The following is a 22,227-nucleotide window of genomic DNA, read 5'->3' as shown; positions in this document are numbered from 1 at the left end:
TAATTCACTATGATTTCGGAGAGTAATATTTGCATTACTCATATATTAAACTATAAATGAAATTTCTTCCCATAAAATGTCAACACATTCATTCAATCCTGCATTATCCAGTTCTGCTTGTTTTCCATTTTCCTTAAATGTTTCCTTGTGGGCTTGTATGGAGTATTTTTTCCACAGAGGATGAGAGGAAGGCATTTACAATGTCTCAGAAATAATGCTTGGGACTTTGCATATGCACTGATTTATGCTTCACAACAAAGCTGCGAGATCAAGATTCCTCATTTTAAAACAAACTGACTAAGGGGCACATGAGCAGGCTCAGTCAGTAAAGCATACAACTCTAGATCTCAGGGTAGTGAATTCAAGTCTCATGTCAGGTGTGGAGCTTACTTTAAAAAAAAAAATGTAAAGAGTAAAGCTTGCAGAACACACAAAAATGAGACTGTATCAAATTCTGCTAGTTCCTAGCTGTATGCCTAAACTAGGCAAGTGAAGTAACCTTGAGACTAAATTTCCTTTTGCCTCCCTTTAAGTAGGACTTAAGACAGATACATGAATATATAAGTACATGAATGAGAAAGGATATCACTTCACAGGGTTATGAGAATTTGAGAAAAGAAATGTAAATAATTTTAAAAGATCATTTTCTGAGCACTATGTACAAGACACTTTTACAAGTGCTTTCAGTGCATTAATGTATTTAATAAAATAACTCTATAAGGAAACTCCTATTTTACCCCCATTTAACAAACAAACAAAGAAATGATCAAGTAACTCACCCAACAACTAATAGCTATACTAAGTGGGACATCTAGGATCCAAACTCAGGTCATTTAACTTTAGTGCCAGCACTATTAACAAATATATACCCTGGCAAGTCACAGATAAAAGGTGCTAAAAATAGTCTTCTCACTATATTTTCAAAAAATGCCCAATCCTTACCCTATCAGAACATATACTAACAAATATTATGATTTATTAATATCTCTTCCGAAAAAAGCAGTGTCTCTTTGACACCTGTATTTTTCAATTCTTAGCACAGTGCCTACCACGTAAAACATAATCAAATAGTAATAAATAAATGGTAGTTACGAAAGTTATATTACTTAATAGTTCTTTTAATGCAAGCATAAGGAGATTATGGCATATAATAGAGGCTTTAGGATACTCCTAAAGGAAATGTAGGATTTCCAGTTCCAAATATGCTCTGGAATATACAAGCCTAAACCATAAGCCAGTCAGATACATTGTTTTGCCATTAGTGAGCAATACAAAAGCAACATTTTCCTCTTCCTCCTTCAAATACATCAAAAATTTTAACTATTTCTATTACAAACCTACAGCACTGCAAAATACTATATACTACACTTGAAACAGGCATGTGGTAGGTAAGAAAGAATAAAAATTAAAAATATTAAAAAGAGTCTAGGATTTTATAACTAAAAGCAGAGTTGTAGTAATCCCCTCTAATTGTATACTAAATTTTACATATGTTTATTTTTCTAAGGCTAAAGACATAAAACTCTCATTAGATATATTGAACAGCCTTTTGGCCCAGAAAAGGTTTAGAAACCAAGACAACTATTTCAATAATGGAAAAATCTATACTTTTCTTGATATTTACTCACCAGAAATATCCATGAATGCACGATCCCATAATTCACCTACTGTATAGCACTCTGCAGAAGTGATATTGACTGAAAGAACAATATCATCTTCAACATATTTTAGTATGAGATTATTTATAACAATATTTACATTATTTACAACTCGTCTAATCAGACTCTGCACATAACCTATAAAATAGAAGGAAAAAAGGACTCAATTAGCCATTAAGTCTGTCAATAAAGAATAATTCTTAAAATATTATTGAACTTAATGTATACGATAGGTGGGTATCATTTAACATATTTTGCAAAGAGGAAACTAACAGTCAGGTAGACAGGCTTACAAAAACTGGCACAGCTAAGTAATAGATCCACCCTCAAAAACCATTACCAAGAAATTCTATATAAAGAAGTGTTCCTGTACTAAGAAAAATCGAGACTATACCTTTTTAATAACATTATACTAGATCCCAGTCAGTGATAATCCTATGTCCAGTACTTTGGTTTCTGTCTATTTTAGAAACATTTTCCCAAATGAACCAATGCTACTATATGCCCATTTTACAACATATTAGAAGAAGAATCACTTCTTTAAGCTTCTTTTGAGCCATCTTCTCATCCTACTCTAAAGAGCCATATAAATATTCAAAAGTTAGGCTGGGAGGAAGAAAGAAAGGAGAAACATGCCCATCATAATGGATTCAAGTATTTCCACTTACTACTAAATAATACTGAAGCAAGGTAGAGGAGAGAATATGAACAAGGAAAAAATGTAGATAGAATTTAAAGAGGGAAAAAGAAAACAATGAAAAGAAAAAAGTATGAAAGAATCAAGAAAAGCATAATGCGAACACAGAGAAATAAAGAACAAGAAACAAATAGCAGTTTAAAAAAACAGCAGAAGTAACTGGTGGACATTCTTTTTGGCTATAGCTTGCCTAAAATCTTCAAACTGTTCTTTTAATTTTATGCTCCGATGGGATACTCCACATTCTCAGAAGCTTCTCACACAATAAATGTGTATACAGATACATTAGTAAGGAAATAAATTGGAAATATAAATAAAACTCAATAGTATTTTAAGAAAACACAGAAGAAAAAGATTAAAAACTTCACTTGATTCAAATGTATCTCCCACTATAAAACTTATTTAAAAGCTGATTAAAATTTTAGCTATTTCATGAACCATCCTGCTTGTATTCAGAACTTAACTGGGCAAAACAGAATCAACTTCTGTCGTCAGCAACTGACACTGTTAACACCTCCACTAAAGCCTCCTGAAAGAAAGTATTTAAATCCATTCAACAGGGTAGCCTGGGTGGCTCAGCGGTTTAGCACCGCCTTCAGCCCAGAGTGTGATCCTGGAGACCTGGGATTGAGTCCCACGTCAGGCTCCCTGCATGGAGCCTGCTTCTTCCTCTGCCTGTGTCTCTGCCCCTCTTTCTCTCTCTCTCTCTCTTTCTCTGTGTCCTTTATGAATAAATAAATAAAATCTTTTAAAAAAGTGAATCCATTCAACCATAACACCTATGCAAAACCAACTCCTTCATTCATCCCCAGTGGATACAAATAGGAAAGAAATGTAATACAACAAAGTTTTTCTCATATGTGGAAACTATTAGCAGCTTTTAGAGTGCCAATTATCATATGCTACAAAATTAACGTACAAAATATCAATAAATTTAAGGTAATAAATACTCTTTTGAGAGCAGATACTAAAATAATGCTTAACAAATTAAGCTTCCAGAAGAAATTTTTAAAAATCAGAAGTTTCAATCCTAGAATGTATATTCCTCCATGCTTTTACTACTCAACACAGATGTTAAAAATAAAAATAAACATCCTGTTTCTAAGAAGTCAAGAAGCATGACTAATATTGGTTTTCCTATTTCGGAAAACGTGTCATCAATAAGGAATTCATAAAAACCTCTTAAGAGTTCATGAGTTTTTATTACCTTCAAAAGATAAATTCTCAAAAGATAGAACTGGAGAAAATATTTAATGCAAATTAATAGAAACATAATACTGTAAATGTATATTAACCAACAGAACCCTACTAATGGATTGTTTTTTATATTTTTCCTCAGTTTCTCATTATAAAATTAACATACAAGTTGAGATGATTAAGCCAATTCAACATTAAAGAATAAAATATCTAAGAACTATTCCCATAGTCTATGTTTCCTTATTAAAAATACAATACCAAAGAAACAGTAACTAACCACCGGAAGAAATGATACACTATCTCCCCAATCCTCCATAACTTAGTTCTAAGCTACAGAAGAGTCTCAAACAGCAGATCTTCTAGCTCTGATCACTAAATATTTAGATAGTCCCTGAAAGTATATCTATTCAGATAACATAACAGTAATCCAGGTCTATTCCACAAGCACCTGAAAATGCAAGGTAACTCTGGGATAAAAACCTACCAGGTGTCCTACTAGATGGCTCTAAAACAACACCCTGTTACTAATCAACCTTTCCAGAAATTCCTATCACTATCTAACTCTTCCCCACCCCACAACCCCACTCCTCCAGAATCCTTCAGGCACACACATCTATGCCCACAGGGCCAGGTAAAACACTATGAACTCTCTCTCCTCTACATGCTCTTCTCCAATGTCCCCTAACCGACACAACATTAAGAAGACTGTCTCTACCACTTTCCTTGGGCTTATGTTACTACTGTCATTTGTGTATGTCTGTATATAATTATTTTCTCTGTTAAACAATGAAATCCTAGAGGGCAAAGACTAGGTCTTATTTATCTCCCTCATATTCTTAAATGAAATAGCATGCACCAATTTTGGTTACAAAGAGACAACATCTACAATCTATTTATCCTAATGTCACAGGGAAGACAAGTTCTCAAAATCAAATTCCATGGTTGAATGATTTGGTTACCATATCTAAAAACATTTTAGTGTAGTTTTGGTGTAAACTTGAGGGTTACGCAACATCATATAGGCAACTTATGCTCAAATAGTTAAAGGTAAAGTTCTTTGTAACACTCTTGTCTTTTTTGAAAGATTGAAACTATTTCAAAATAAAACTTTTTAAAAGGTTAAGAACAAGGATTCTTTTTTTTTTAATTTTTTTTTTTTTTATGATAGTCACAGAGAGAGAGAGAGAGGCAGAGACACAGGCAGAGGGAGAAGCAGGCTCCATGCACCGGGAGCCCGACGTGGGACTCAATCCCGGGTCTCCAGGATCGCGCCCTGGGCCAAAGGCAGGCGCTAAACCGCTGCACCACCCAGGGATCCCCAACAAGGATTCTTTTATCCATATAGTAGGGAGGTTCAATAAAACATGAATTAAAAAAGGTTTGGTAACTAGACAATAACTCAGGGCAGTTACTGTGGGAGCTAAGAAAACTCACAGTGAGTGGACATTACAATTAGTGTTATGAAAAGAGAATAAAATGGTAAAAATTGACTGTCACGGCAGGGAGAGAAAGAGGCAAACCAAGAAACAGACTCTTAACTACAGAGCACAAACATGGTTACCAGAGGGGAGGTGGATGGATGGGTGCAATAGGTTATGGAAATTAAGGAGTACACTTGTGATGAGTACTGGGTGTTGTATGCAAGTGTTCAACCCCTGAACTGTACATATGAAACTAATATTACACTGTATGTGAACTGAAACTTAAATAAAAACTTGAAAAAAATTTGTAACCCCAATTAATAAAATCTATGATTGCATTTTGTTTTCTTGATCACATTTCATGGCCAAGTTGTTAGACACATACAAAGTCATATATTTGGGGGGAAACTGTACCGGTTATATTTGGGGGGAAACTGTACCTGTTATAATTTAGTATCTATTACATATATCTGTTAATGCTTTTGCCTTAAGGTTCATTTTGCATAGTTTTTAAGCTATAAAAACAGACTTTTTTTTTTTAAAAGATTTTATTTATTCATAGAGACAGAGAGAGAGAGAGAGAGGCAGAGACACAGGCAGAGGGAGAAGCAGGCTCCATACAGGGAACCCAATGTGGGACTCGATCCCGGGACTCCAGGACCGCACCCTGGGCCAAAGGCAGGCACTAAACCGCTGCGCCACCCAGGGATCCCCTAAAAACAGACTTTTTGATAGTATTTGTCTGTTATGCTATTTCCCATCCTTTCATTTTCAATCTTTCCTGGCTGTCTGTGATACTTGTGTGTTTTGGAAGCCACACACACCTGAACATAACCACTCTTTCCTTTTAGTATCCAAAAAACATTACTTGTGCTTCCTTAGAGCTCCTCTTGGCTTTGGCTTTGCAATGTAGTTAGTAGTTTACAAAGTCTCCCAGATTAAGCAGTTAATTCTTAAAGGGAATATAGCCTTCAATGAGCCACTCTAGCATGCTCTCATTCACACAGAAATAAAGATTTAGGGAACTAAACAGCCTGCCACTAAGCACTATTTTGAAATACAATCTATTAGAATGAAATAAAAGCTCTCCAATCATCACCTTTTCTGTAATAAACAATATATAAACCTTAGATATCTTGAAGATTACCATAACAGTTTTAAGCATAGCCTACTTTTAAAAGGAACAATATATCAGTATATTAAAAAAAACACCTGGATATCAGAAATGACTAGCTAGCTATCCATGAGTATCTTGTGCTTCCCCTTCCAGAATGGAGAATTGTTGCTGAGATAAGGACTTCTAAGCCATACATAATGTCCATGCAAACAGTTTCCCTCAGTGAATTTGAGCAGAATATGTATCACTTCCAGCGTAGGAGGATTAAGAAATAGAAAAATCTTCTCCAGTCTGTCCTCTGGAGAAGACTGAAAGCAGTAGAACTCAAAGTCTGGCCTAGGGCACAGCACAGCCTCGCACCCAGGTGGCTCAGTCAGTTAAGTGTCTTACTCTTAATATCAGCTCAGTCTTGATCTCAGGGTCATGAGTTTGAGCCCTGTGTTGGGATCCATGCTGAGCATGGAGCCTACTTAAAAAAAGAAGCCTGGGCTTCTGGTAGAACACAGTCTTTGTGCTGATACATAAAGAAAACGACACTTTTGTTAGGTTAATGCTAACTGGTGAGGATTTACCCAGTTGATTAACACAATTTACACAATGTGTCATTGTTATTAGAGGATAAAAAAGTTTTTCCTAAAAATGTTAATGGAAGATATTAAAACAATAAAGGCATTAAAAAATAGAAGATGTGAAATCCATTTCTTTTTCATTTGCTTCACAAGATCTTCTCTTAGATGTTCCAGAAGGAAATAATGATTAGATAGATTTAAACTCTTGTGCTCTTCCACAAGCAGACAGAAAATAATTATGCTATCTTCTATAACAAGACATTGACATTCTTGGCTCAGGTTCTTGAACAGATGACATTATTACAAATATTCCTAAATTATCTCATATACTCCCCAATTATTATTGAACTTCCTTTCAAGAGATTTTTCAGAAAATTAAGCCTCAGCAGTCTAATGCATACACACAAATAACACACAAACTATTATCTTCCATTTCATATTCAATATTTTCTGCAGAAAAAAATTTTGACTACTAAATTACCATCAGTTCTCCTTATGTATATCAAAATATTTGAGTTTCCATTTTCTTTTTTTCTTAAGATTTTATTTATTTGACAGAGAGAGAGAACACAAGCAGGGGGAGTGGCAGAGGGAGAGGGAAAGGCAGGGCTTCCACTGTGCGGGGAGCCCAACGTAAGGCTCGATCCCAGGACCCTGGGATCATGACCTGAGCTGAAGGCAGATGCTTAACTGACTGAGCCACCCAGATGCCCCATGAGTTTCCATTTTCTTATCTACAAAATGTGGACTAGATCAGAGGTGCTTAGCTGAAGCCTAGAGATGGACTTCAGCAGGTATGTGAATATCCTAAAGTTATGTGCTATTTCATATGTGCATATTATAGGTGAAGAACTTTTACAACAGGTTTTCAAGGGTCCATATCCCCAAAAAATAGATTGCTAGACCAGAAAATCTTGAAGTAGCTTCTTATTTCACATTCCAATGACCCTAGGACACTGATTATTGAAGTCTGAAGAAAACATTGTATAATTTTATGCAGTTCAATTTTTGTGCAGTGCAGTAAACATATAAGGGCCTATTATGAACCAGACATTGTTTAGATGAGGAAGACCTCAAAAATGAGGTCTTTGCCATCTATTTTTATAAATAATGTTTTATTAGAACATAGGCACAATATATTAGTTTTTCTAATATGGCTGAGTTCATGCTACATCAGAAGAATGGAATAGCTGCAACAGAAAATATATGGCTAAAAATCCTAAAATACTTATTAACTGGCCCTTCAAAGAACTGCTGTCCTCTTTGCTAGATGACGATCAAAAATGACTAAGTCATAACTTCAGACCCAGTAGGCAACATGGTTTTTAAAGTTTATCCATATCCTAAATATTTCTATTAAGCTGTGTGTATACACACACACACACACACACACACACACACACACACATTTTCTGGGTAAAAAAGGTAAGAAGAAAAGGAAAGACAAACCAAGAAAGAGGAAGCCATGCAATGGAAGACAAAGTTTATCTGAGCTTCCTAACAAACAAGTAGAATTCTATTTTAAATGAGTAACTATTGGGGCACCTGGGTGGTTCAGTGGTTGAGCATCTCCCTTTGGTTCAGGTCGTGATCCCGGGGTCCTGGGATGGGGTCCCGCATCAGACTCCCTACAGGGAGCCTGCTTCTCCCTCTGCATATGTTTCTGCCTCTCTCTCTGTTCCTCTCATGAATCAATAAATAAAATCTTAAAAAATAAACTATTAAATAAGAAAAAAATTTAACTAAAAGACCTTGAGTAAATTAAAGGACAACATCCTTTTTTTGAAAGACAACATCTTCTTAAAGCCATTTTAGATAAAATGACCTTCAATAAAAGCCGAAGGCTATATACTTCAGAGAGCACAGAACCACATAATCCAGCTATCTAGTTTAGAAGTTGTCTCACTTTACATAGAGATAAAATGCAGAGAATACTGATAAAAGCATGAATGAATAAATAAACATCCTTAAACCTTCTCTCTAAATTGGAATTATCAGTATATTTTACAGGATATGCTAAGCTCACAATTCAAAACTGTTCTTAGCAGCAATTGAAAGTCCTGTGCCCATAGATCAGTGACTGAAAGAGAACGTGCATACTTCAAATCAGTTATTCAAATTCTTTTGACCCTTCTACCAGAAGAAAATATTACATTATAACCCAGCACAAGCCTACACATATGCACAAATTTCTTTACTAATAACTTTACTATATGCCTTTATGCTCTGAGGTTTTCTATTATTTTCCATATATTCTAAATGCTTGCTATGACCCATTAAATTGCTCTTCTACTGCACTAATTGGTCAGGATCCATAATCTGATAAAAGACTATTCGAAATACCAAGAAAAGAGATTGCAAACAGAATATTAGATGTCAACTTATGTTCTTCCCCTATTCAAAAGTGACCCATCCCTAAAGAGTGTAAAACAAAGGACCATTGGCAACATGAACATCAAAAAGCATCTCTGAGTCTATGTAAATGCTCAAACTCCAAAATTGTAAACACAGCCATAACTTTGCCTTAGAAATTTTGAGACTAAAAATTAATTTCTACCATGGAAGAACCTTAATATGGTTCACAGGCAGGACAAGGTTGCCAGAAAGGATTCCTCAAATAACCATATGAGTCAACCTTTAAATAAAATGATTTACCATTATCCAGCTGGATTCTCAAATTATCCCTTTTTTCCCCCTTTGGCAAGATTAACTTTACTCTGCCTCCCAGTAATTGCCCAACATGTTCAGTTACTCCCTAAATCAACTCCTTCACTGTGATTTATGTCAGCATAAAAGAGGATACCAGTCCTCCTATTAGGCAAGGCAGCAAAGCACATGTTAATCAAAATGCTACCTCAAGTAGTTAAGAATACAGTTCTATTTCATGCCTCTAAAAATAGGATTATTTCAGTTATGTTTATGTTTTTATGTTTTATTTTTAATGCTCCCAAAAAATAGACCAATTTTCTCTATTCTGAGTATCAGTGTAAATTCTATTAAAGGCTCTAAAGAATTTTTAAAAGTCTGGGACCTGTTTTGGGTACATGCAGGTTAGCCTATAGATTTTTATCTGTGAAATCAACAACTGAAAAAAAGCTTTTAGTTTATCTTAAACAAGTTCTTAAAAGAAAAAGAAGTGTTACAAGACTCAACAGTTAAACTTAAAAATGATTATTCTCGCCAGAATTTATTAATGGAGAGGATTCAATACAATGAGCTGATATAGGAAGTTTGGAAGGGATATGTAGTCAGAAATTTGGGGAGGTAAAAGGGTTGCCCATTTAATAAATAAGAACAAGCTACAGTTTAATAATTTAATTCACCAAGGATTTTTCCCAAGAAGTTAATTAGCAAGAAAAAATTTAGAAAGTTCTGGAACAATCACACCACTCTAAGAATTTTTTTTTAAGATTTTATTTATTTATTCATAGAGACGGGGGGAAGGGGGGGGCAGAGACATAGGCAGAGGGAGAAGCAGGCTCCATGCAGGGAGCCTGACATGGAACTCGATCCAGGGTCTCCAGGATCACGCCCTGGGCTGCAGGCGGCGCTAAACCGCTGCGCCACGGGGGCTGCCCCACACCAATCTAAGAATTAGAAACATTCAGAAGTAAAATATCTTCCTCTGCCACCTTCTCCAGCTATAGCAATTAATCTATTTAAAGCTATAGCAATTAATCTATTTAAAGCCAGGGAGATTACCAAAACTTGTTAAGTAAAGTTCAGAAGAATATAAAGCATCAGCATTAATATTACTATAACAGTAGTTTAAAATGTTCAACTATAACGTAACAGAACATATTTGAGGGAGAAGGGCTATGTAATGCTGTATCTAACTCTAGTCTCTTAGTAGATGGTGCCAGAAGGCTGTCAAAAATTAACTAGGTTAAAACCAACAGAAAACCTACAAACTTTTGGCACAGAAAACAAATATATAGCAATGTCAACTATATCTCTGAGAAAAAGAAATGACTGATGAATAAAATCAAAAGAGAAGTGACTGATAAAAACAATCCCTAACTGTAAAAAGGTAGCAATGCACTATGGCCACAGAGCTGACATGTCATGATCATGTTATTCTTCTTCATTAAATAGTTACTAAGGAACTGGTATTGATTTGTAAGCCACTACTGTTCCAAGTAAATAAAAACTTCAGGAAATGAAAGAGATGGTTATAAAATTCTATGATCCTGTTGGTGAACTCTACAGTTTCCTGAAAGTCAGAACAATCTAGTGACTTTCTTGGTTATCAAGAAGCAAAGGAACAAAGAGACTATGAGTAACAAAGCAGAGGCATGTCTTTGCTTGGACAGGATGTAAGAAAGAAATGTAAGTTAAAATCCTGCTGAAGAGCATCAAAATTTGAATGAAAGATATTTTTGAGGGCTCTGGGCTTGATCTGTTCTTATTTCATGAAGCAAATGTACACACAAATATAGTCTAAGTATTTTATGACACTAAATACTGAAAGTGTACATTCTACAACAGGCTACAACAATTAATAACAAGTGAAATTTTAGTTTTATCAAGTTCATTAGAAGTTACCTGGTGGTAAATCAGGATCTGTGGGAGCAGCCTGCTGAATTCTTCGAGGTTTTACTGACGGTTTCGTGTTCTCAGTAGTACTACGGTTCGTAGAATGAGAACCACAGCTTTCATGGTCATCCTATTTTTATTTTAAAGAAAAGTATCAACCAGCATTCAAGAGTTAGGAAAGGTTTTTTTGGTTGAATATACACAGCTTATGGTTATTAAATTTGATCAGCTTATTTTTTACCTCTAAAAATCTATATAAACAAACAATTCTTATGATTTGCATTCTCAAACAGCGTTTAAAAATAACAATTACTGTACACCACAAATTCTTCATTTCTTGAGTTGGGATCTAAACAAACCACTTGATAACACCAAAGAATTCTTGGGCAGCCCAGGTGGCTCAGCAGTTTAGTGCCCCCTTCAGTCCAGGGCCTGCTCCTGGAGACCCTGGATCAAGTCCCACATCAGACTCCCTGCATGGAGCCTGCTTCTCCCTCTGCCTGTGTCTCTGCCTCTGTGTGTGTGTGTGTGTGTGTGTGTGTGTGTGTGCGTGTGTGTCTCGTGAATAAATAAATAAAATCTTTTTTAAAAAAATTCTTATATATGGCTTTTGCAAAAGAAGACTATTTAACAGAAGTGTTTAAGGACTTTCCATCTGAATACAAAATAAATGGAAAGGGTCTTAATTTCCCCCTTGCTGTTTATCTGTTAAGGCCTTCAGTATTTTGTGTGTTAAATTAAATTTGAATCCAAGTTGTCTTCTTAGTCACTTTAATGATTAATCTCAATCATCCTTAGACTCCTTTGCAGTCTAATTATGTTTACTGAATTATTATCCACATTAGATACAAGTTTTCATTGGGTTTTAATATGGAGAACAAAAACTTCAACAAAACACATTTTTGAAATGTATTCCCTTATTTATAAATGCAGACAGTACTCTTTTCCTGCTTTTATTCAACTGTAAGTTTATATAATGCTCTTATATGCTAATTGTTGGACATACAAAGATAAGTCAGGCTTAATACCTGTCCTCAAGGATTTAAGAATCCATTGAAAACATATAACTAGGTTTTTTGGTTTTTATGTTAGGAACAAAAAGAGAGAACTTCTATTTGGAAGAACTAGAGAGGTCAGGCTCATAAAAGTGAGTATAGGAATGTTTTAGGTTAAGATTGGAGGCTAAATAGAGGGAAATCATAACCAAACAGTATATATGCATGTAGCATGTACAGAAATAATGATTAGTCAAATAAAGCCAAAGTATACAATGTTTAAGAAGAGAGAACCATACCAGAAGCTAAAGACATGAATCAGTTCAATAAAAATAACGTAACATTAAGAACTATAAAGATGTTCATTCTAGTTGCCATGTTTCGAGATTTGGTAATTAGGATGCCAATAACGTATAAGAAAAGAGATTTCATACTTCTAGTAGAGACACAGGAGGGCAGTAAATGAATAGTTTAAAGAGTGAATGAGGGGATCCCTGGGTGGCGCAGCGGTTTAGCGCCTGCCTTTGGCCCAGGGTGCGATCCTGGAGACCGGGATCGAATCCCACGTCGGGCTCCCGGTGCATGGACCCTGCTTCTCCCTCTGCCTGTGTCTCTGCCTCTCTCTCTCTCTCTCTCTATCATAAATAAATTAAAAAAAAAAAAATTTAAAAAAAAAAAGAGTGAGTGAGAAATCAAAAGTGGAAACAATACACACAGATTGCTATTTCAAGAAGACCGGCAATACAGGGAGAAAATAGATGGGGCTTAGTAATAAAGTAAAAGCATCTGGCATCTTCTTTTTTTTTTTAAGGTTTTATTTATTTAATCAGGAGAGACACAGAGAGAGAGGCAGAGACATAGGCAGAGGGAGAAGCAGACTCCCTGCAGGGAGCCCAATGTGGGACTCGATCCAGGGACCGCAGGATCACGTCCTGAGCCAAAGGCAGATGCTCAACTGCTGAGCCACCCAGTCATCCTTCATCTGGCATCTTCTTATTCCTATTTTTTGGGATAAAAGAGCACATTTTGCCTAAAGGAAAGGTACATATGAGGAGAATTCAAAGGTCGAGATATAGGGGCACCTGGGTGGCTCAGTTAAATGTCTGACCCTTGATTTCGGCTCAGGTCATGATCTCAGGGTTGTGAGATTGGAGCACCACATTAGGCTCCATGCTGGGGGTGGAGCCTGCTTAAGATTCTCTTTCCCCTCTCTCTTCGCCCCCTCTACCCCTCTTTAAAAAAAAAGGTATCAATACAAAAGATAGCCAATGGTGTACCGTGCCTCATCAATTCATTAATCACTAATAAAACTATTTTAAAACACAAGAAGAGTAAGGAAATAGGTTTTTCTATTTTACATATTTGAAGAGAAAATTTAAAGATAAAAAAAGGAAAACCAAAAAAAAAAAAAAAAGAAAAACCATTAAATTTACCAACAGGATACTAGAATAAGAATAGTAAGACCTTTAGACCACAAAAATTCTTATTCAATACCACACCAAGAGAATAAAACAATTAAAGAAGATAAATCTTTTACAAAATAACATGGCTTCAACGCTAGGGATATAGTAATAAAGAAAAAAAATTGTTTGAAACTTCAATACAAGCAGAAAGTAAAAGTTCTGTTACCATAAAGAAAAATTTTCACATTAACTTATGTTCATTTTAAATTAATGCAAAACAAACTTCACTATGTTTCATTCCACAGAACAACTTCACTATTCAATCTTTATAATGACATCTTCTGTTTTTTGGGGGGGAGTGTTATCATCTCTAAATACTAAAAGACCACTACTGTGAATAAAAACTTACTGTAATCACTTTTAGTTCAGCTTACATCCTTAAAAATGTTTGTAGTCATACACTTCTGCACAGCGTTAACATTAAAAGCACACTATTAATTTTTGAAACATATGGTTGTCTCAAAAGCCCAGAAGTAAAACATAGTCATTAAAGAAATGTGGAAAAGTTCCAAGTGAACTGCCAAAACTAGCGTAATTATAAAAATATTTAACACTGAAACCATCTGAAATCACATACTGTATATAGATTACAGTGATGTCATAATAAACATTCCAGCCAAAATGCACTAAAACTACTGCAGTCCAATAAATCTGGCACATATGAGATGACAAACATTTTTAAGCAAAAGAAAGAACAAGTTATTTTTATTTTTTAAAAGTTATTAGCAGCAAAAAAAGGGTAAAGTGCATAGACTAAATATAAGATTTCAAAGAGTTAAAAAAAACACACTGCATAAAGCTTCCCTATGAACTACCCATTATTATTCAAAAAACTAAATAATTTGATTGACCAAATTTATAATAAACATGAAATCTGAGTGAGCTTTAAAAATGACCATTAATCATGGTACTCACAGGAATTTATATTATAAAACAAACATTACCAAATATACAAATACAAATACTTTTTTTTTTTTAAGATTTTATTTATTTATTCATGAGAGAGAGAGAGGCAGAGAGAGAAGCAGGCTCCATGCAGGGAACCTGACGTGGGACTCGATCCCAGGACTCCAGGATCATGCCCTGCCCCGAAGGCAGGCGCTAAACCACTGAGCCACCCAGGGATCCCCCAAATACAAATACTTAATTATGGTTAGGAAATAAAGTTGTATATATAATTAGAAAGTAATCCTTTTGATAACCTGAACTTGTTTTCATTTCAATTACGTTTTAATTGTATTAATTATAAGTCACCTTCCATTCAAATCCTATCCCGTTAAATAAAAATAAAGCAAAACAAGAATTATAATATTTACCATTAAAACTGGAATTCCTTCCATCATTTTGAGTTCACCATCTGCTTCTAACCAGTATGCATCACTTTGGACACATTTCGCTTCATCGAAAGTCTCTAATTTCTACTAAAAGAAACCCTGTTCTCAAAAATAACTAGCTAAAATGTTTTGAGATAATTTTTAACCCCAAACACATTACAGTTACATCTTTCTTATTTAGGCTGCAATTTTTCACAAAATGTCTGGTAAGTATATTTCATGGCAAAAGAATGTTTTCTCTTGGGGACCACATAGCTATTTCTGAAAATACTGCCCTTTGCTCCTCATGAAACAAGCAAGAATGTCATTTCCTTACAAAAGTTCCTAACAGAAAATGTGGTGAACACTGTATGTAAATAGATCCATTACTTACATACTGACAGATCATAGGATCAGGTTGCATACTTTTCACCTCAGCCCTCATCAGGGGGAGTCAATTAAAACTTGAAACCCGTCAACTCCCAGATTCACAATGATACGAATAAGACTGAGGACATGACTTAAAACAGGTGGCTGAATCATTCTAATTCCTTATTTAAAAATAGACAAAGAGGCTAAAGATCAAAAAAACTGAAGGAAAAAAAGTTAAAAAGTAGAACTAAGAAGCGAGGGGATCCCTCGGTGGCTCAGCGGTTTGGCGCCTGCCTTTGGCCCAGGGCGCGATCCTGGGGTCCCGGGATCGAGTTCCACATCGAGCTCCCTGCATGGAGCCTGCTTCTCCCTCTGCCTGTGTCTCTGCCTCTCTCTCTCTCTCTCTCTCTCTCTGTCTCTCATGAATAAATAAATAAAATCTTTAAAAAAAAAAAAAGTGATGTGCTTTATGCCCTTCAGCCTTATGGCATGCAGATAAGCAGAAAAGGACTAGCTTATCTGGAAGCTATGGTCACCAAAAACTACTGAAATAGAATGAGGGCCTTGCAAATGAACTATTACAGAACTCGTAGGGACAAGCATCTTTATCCTCTCCAGTAGCAAATATACTGGCAATTGTCAAATGCAATAAAGAATCTCTCAGAAAAAAAAAAAATCTCTCAGAGAGGACGCCTGGGTGGCTCAATGATTGAGCATCTGCTTTTGGCTCAGAGTGTGATCCCAGGGTCCTGGGATAGAGTCCCACATTTGACTCCCTGCAGGAAGCCTGCTTCTCCCTCTGCTTATGTCTCTGCCTCACTCTCTGTGTCACTCATGACTAAATAAAATCTTTAAGAAAAAAAAAAAATCTCTCAGAGTAACCCTGAACTTCAGAGAGTTGGCCAAATAATCACCAAAGCTGAGGTATACTGGAGAACACAAGAAAGAGCCAGGAAAAACACGTTCACTAGCTTCCGTGGTAAAAATGGGAATCTCTGTTCACCTCTACTCTGACAGCAATATTAGTCAACTTAATCATTAAAAAAAGATTACCTAGCACATTTAAGAAGGTATGTAGGCACAATCTCTTCACACATCAACTTCAGCCCACACAAGAGACTGCTTCCATCTTCTCTCCCAAGGGCGAGAAGAAGAGAGTTATGCCCCCTTACATTCCTTTGCTTGATCCTCCCAAAAGGAGAAATAGCTAATATGATAGGCTAAAGCTGAACATTCATTAGGCCACATTTTAATAATGAAAGACATCACTTCTAACTGTAAATACACTGTGTGGTGGGGCCTGTCTTCTATCTTTGAGATCCATGCTACTCAAGTAACAGGACCAAAGCCATTTATCCCAGATTAACATCTTTCTCCTGCCTTCTTTTCACACATACACAGCCACCTGACCCAGATACTACCCAGCCAGAAAACTGTGGTTGACTGCAATACATTCAAGGAAAATCTGCCCTATATTCTTGCCTAGGACATTTCCTTCCATTATATCACTAAGCGTGTATCATATTGCCAACCTCTCCTCCTCTCTTTTCAGGCGCTGGATTGAATTTGTTAGACCCACTCATATTTGGAAGGTGAAAGAGGCAGAAATTAATAGAGGAAAGAACAAAAGCATATATAGAAGCATTCTGGCAAAAGACATTTTACTATTTAATTTTTACCAGAATTCACAAAGGCAGACAGAGGATTGGGTGCTTGAGTAGATTAATAAAACTATAGTTTTCTTAGGCATAACTTCTTTCGGCAAGAAAGACCTGATCAATGTGTATGCAGGTGTTGACAGAGAGAAAGTAAGTAACAAAAACAGATGATACCCTTATCTGGCGGGTATTTTACTAACCTACTTGAGGAACAATCTTTCTATGTATAAAAAGGTGAAGAGCAATATAAGTTAGTCAGCAAGCATGTATGTCACAAAATAAACAGTAATGACCTTTACTGAATACTTATACACACCAGACCAGGCCTCAAGTATTTTAAGGATGAGGGAATGAGAGGTTAAGAGGTCCAAAGGTCAAAAAAGACAGGAAGTGACTAAGCTGGGATAAACACCCAGATGTGTCTGCTGAAAAGCCCTTCCTATAAGCCCTTTCCTGAACTTGAAAAAGACCAAAAAGCGGGAGAAAGAGAAAGAAGGAAGGCAGATGGGGAGGAAAAGAGACAAACAGAAATTTTTTTTTTTAATTTATGGCACTTCTAATGTGTCACCTACTGCTAATGACATTATATTTATCTCTCTTAATCCTCTTACCAACCCTATGAATTAGACACTGTTCCCCATGCAAAAGTATCTCCATTTAAAGATGAGGATACTAAGGCATAAAGAGATTAAATTGTTCAAAATCCCACTGGTATTAAATCACATAATCCTAACTAGAGTTGCTCTACTTCCTCCCTATGAGAAAAGACCAAATAATGCCACTGTACTGAGGATCATATATTTGGAGGAGGGATGGATCACAGTGAGCTTTAGTCAGAAAAATACCACAAAGGACATGAGGTTAAAAAAGACTGTGCCCTACAGGACAAAAAAAGTAAATGACTGAACCAAAAAAGGTAGGAAGGAAGAAAGCACGTGTCTTATTGAAAAGAATAAGTAGTCCAATTTAGGGAGAGAACAAAAAAACATAAAGCTATAAAAAAAAAAGCTAACGTAAATTATCTCCACCATGAATATCTTCCTTATAGAAATTTAAGCTCAAAAAAAAAAAAAAAAGAAAGAAATTTAAGCTCGATTTTACATTCTGGTGAGTCAGCAAAACTTAGGAGTGGAAGATTAACAAAATGAAGTACATCATTCAGGAAGAAGAATCTTCTGATTATGTGACAAAGCAAAAGCAGAGACACCAACAATTTACAGATTGTAAAAAGCCAGAAATTAGATGATGTGAGAAATAGCAATGAGAATGTTTTTAAATGCTCAAAAGTTAACACATATAAAAAAAAAAAAAAAAAAAAAACACCTCTGCAAATGGCTGTTCCCTTTCCCTTACCCCCATTTCCAAAAATAAAAAAAAATCCTCTGTCCTTTACATCCTAATTTAGTCAACAAAACTACCATCTTCTCAGTCTAAAAAGTGAAACATGAACTTTTATAACTACTCTAACTTTGCAAAATGATGCTAATGAGCTTTGGAAATTTCAGGGCATAGTGATGCTTGACCATGAACTATACAGGATGACACTGCTCTCTAAGCTCCTGACTACACAGAAGTAACCACCTGATTTGATAAATCTAATTTTATAATAAATAGTATGCTCATTTCGGAATATGTGGCATTTCTGGTGAATGCACATCAACACCAAGGGTGTTGTATGTCCACAAGAGAATTGAATATGTACACGTCAAGATCAAAACAGCAATTGGAAATAAAGATGTAGGGCTCATCCCAAATAGAAACAGTATTTAAAGCTACTAGATTTCCAATTTAAAAAAAGATAAGGATTAACGCTCCTAAAAATATGGCAGACTGGATAAGTGGAAACATTTAGGGCTGAGGGATGCTAACAATAGTTAAAGAAAAAAATTTAGCCAGGTTCAAAGCAGTCAGTCAGACTGAAAAAGAGATCCAGTTATGCTCAAGGTATAAGAGTGGACCTGAGCCAGGTGAGGAAAAAAGAGGATTCAAAATGGTCCAAGTATGGCAAGAGACCATTACCAGGCTTAACACTTGAAACCAATAATGTAGTAAAACAACCAATTCTTGAAAAGAGGCCAAAAAGAGCTACTGCCAACTGTTGCCTAGAACTTAACATGAAGCCGCATGGCAAGGGAGTCAGAGAAAACAAACGTCACAAATAAGAATTGACACAAGTAACTCTGTATCACCCAATATCAACACCCAGGAGCCCAAAACTGCCAAAATAAGACTTGGCTCCAGAGGACAGCCAGAACAGGTTAACTTCTACTAGACAAGAAGGGATGAGCAAAAGGGCTTGAGAGAGAAAAGGTGGTAAAACAGATAGTGACCCTATTCAAAACAACCTTACAACCACTATTCTAAAAAGCACAAAGCAATCTAATGCCAAGACAGCTGAAGAAATCCATGACATTCAGTCACAGTATTATTAATCTTCTAGAAATAACTTAGGTTTTAAAATAAATGTATTAAAATCCTCACAGAGGGATATGAACAAACAATATCTATATGTATATACAGACACACACACACACACACACACACTCACTCTCTCTCCACAGAGAAGCAGAGACATGGCCCCTCCTTCAGCCATGGCCCCCCCTTCAGCAGTATGATTAGAGAACTATATTAAATTTAAATAAATAGAAGAGAGCCCAGAAACATATCAAGATAGATATGAGTAACAAAATGTCCTATGAATAGGACAGAGTTGGTATTATAAATCAATGGGGAAGAAAGACTATTCAAATAGTACAAAAAGCAGTTAGCCATATTCCTGCCTCGTACTACAATGAAAACACACACACACACACACACACACACACATTCTAATAACTTAATTTCTAACCATTCAGTGTTAACTTGTTTTTTTCCTGTCTCCAAATAAAGAAAATATACTTTAAGAGCTCAAATTACTTGAGTATTACTTAACCAAGGTATCTGACAATTTAACACTAAATAGTGCTTTACCTTTCCAAATTATCTATTTCTACATAAATATAAATATACACAACAACTATAATGTTCACACTGACAATGTCAACTCAGCATAAATGTCTGCAGGCTCTCTAAATTTTGAGTACTCACAAACATGCAAATTCCTATCAAATCAATTAGAAAAGGCAATATATAGTATTTATGCTTTAAATGGAATTAAATGTCAATATTTGGATGATCACATACTATAAAACAAGGGTAGGCAGACTTCTTTTATAAAGGTCCAGACAATAAAAATTTAGGTTTACAATCTATATAGTCTGTTCCAACTATTCAATTCTGCCATTGCCCATTGAAACATGAAAACAGTCATAGACAATATATAAACAAGTAAGATGGGCTGTGTTTCAAAAAACCTCTATTTACCAAAACAGGTAGTAGGACAATGGACCACCATATAATGACCCCAGCTTTAAAACATCTGTCTTGGGATCCCTGGGTGGCGCAGCGGTTTGGCGCCTGCCTTTGGCCCAGAGGGCGATCCTGGAGACCCGGGATCGAATCCCACATCGGGCTCCCTGCATGGAGCCTGCTTCTCCCTCTGCCTGTGTCTCTGCCTCTCTCTCTCTCTCTCTGTGTGTGTGACTATCATGAATAAATAAATTTTAAAAACAATAATAAATAAATAAAACATCTGTCTTTCCGCTCAGGGCGTGATCCTGGAGACCCGAGATCGAGTCCCAAGTCAGGCTCCCTGCATAGAGCCTGCTTCTCCCTCTTCCTGTGTCTCTGCCTCTCTCTGTGTATCTCTCATGAATAAATAAATAAAATCTTAAAAAAAAAAAAATTTAAAGGTTTTAAAGGAATGACAGAAATGTTAAAAAGTGTTTAATTATGTACCATAACAACATTACCAAGTATAAAACTCACAAATTCTTAAGTTTTATTATATGTATAATATATTATTATTATATTATGACGACTCTTTTTGCTTAGGTATGAAAGGGACTTTCACTCCTAAAGAAGTGGTGTAATATGCTGCTTTCAAAAAAAAGGGGGGAGGGGGTAGAGAACAAAGGAAAAAATCAACAGCTATGTTTACCATATTTCTGTTTCAATAAGAAACACTTGTTTACTTTATATCTGAAACCCCATAACATCTATGCTATACTTAAGTTTCCATTTATACTCATACAGTTTTTCTTTAGGGGGGGTTGTAGATTTTATTTATTTATTCATGACAGACACAGAAAGAGAGGCAGACATAGGCAGAAGGAGAAGCAGGCTCCATTCAGGGAACCCGATGTAGGACTCGATCCTGGAACTCCAGGAACACACCTGAGCCAAAGGCAGACACTCAACCGCTGAGCCACCCAGGAGTCCCATATACTCATACTTTAAATAATAGTTAGGATGTAAATGCTTTAACTGTTATAAGAAAACAATGTATTTCTTTCTATTAAAAAATTATAATTTATATTTTAATAAACTTGTTTTTCACAGCCTACACTCTAATTTGAAAAAGAAAAATAATTATAATTTATTTCATAAAGGTGTATACAATCTTTCATTGGCGTTTCTCTGGTATATGAAAATTTTCTTTTAACATAAACTACTTAAATACAGAAAATCCTAAATAATATTTTCCCCTATCACACTGCTGTTGACATTAAAGATATTACAATAATTTTATTTATACTCAATCATATTTCCTATTTTCCCTATAAAACAAAAGCAATTCAGAGGCAATAATGGTGTTACTAAATATGATACAAAAATCCAGAAAGATCTAATTTGCAGGGATGTCTGCATTTAGACAAGTTGAGGCAAACAATAAAACCTATCAGGAAAGCTGAAGATTGCACTGTTAAATCGGCATAAGCCTAAACTTCAGGAAGAACTCAACAACTGAATATTGATCAACAGCACCTCTGTGCATGCAAATACACAAAATAACCATCAACACCAAACAAGAGTCTCTCCTTAAAATTACTCCATATTTGGACAACATGGGTAAATTTAATTCTCCACCAAAAAGATATCAAATCTGAATATTACAGTATTTATAATCATCTCAAATTAGACCAAAGTTAACTTAATAGTAATATTTACAGATCATTACTGAAGTTTGAAAGAGTAGTTCTATCAGAGTAGTAAAGGAAGAAGCCAGATTATAGTACGTTAAAGAGTAAGTGTTGTTGAGCAAACTGAGACAGGAAGAGACTCCATTCAGTGTAGACATAAAAAAAGATCCTGAAGATAGTAAAATAGAATGGAGAGGATACAGGATCACA

At 35.6% G+C, this 22,227-nt stretch overlaps 1 protein-coding gene across 22 annotated transcripts in view; it reads right to left on the bottom strand.

The window, feature by feature from the left end:
• Positions 1-22,227, bottom strand: part of VPS13B (vacuolar protein sorting 13 homolog B) — a 733,948-nt gene that overhangs the window by 680,760 nt on the left and 30,961 nt on the right. For 21 of the 22 annotated variants that reach the window (XR_012006520.1, XR_012006521.1, XM_072773981.1 and 18 more), the window contains 2 exons: positions 11,205-11,325; positions 1,629-1,796 (listed from right to left, as the gene is read on the bottom strand). Coding sequence is in view for 20 of the 22 variants with exons in the window: in XM_072773981.1 (XP_072630082.1) it covers positions 1,629-1,796; positions 11,205-11,325 (289 nt within the window). In the remaining 2 variants the exon portion in view is untranslated. The remainder of the gene's footprint in view (positions 1-1,628; positions 1,797-11,204; positions 11,326-22,227) is intronic. The other variant, XM_072773980.1, reaches the window with a different exon arrangement.

This window comes from Canis lupus, chromosome 14 (assembly GCF_048164855.1).
Source record: "Canis lupus baileyi chromosome 14, mCanLup2.hap1, whole genome shotgun sequence".
NCBI lineage: Eukaryota > Metazoa > Chordata > Mammalia > Carnivora > Canidae > Canis > Canis lupus.
This window is presented reverse-complemented; position numbering and strand designations above follow the sequence as displayed.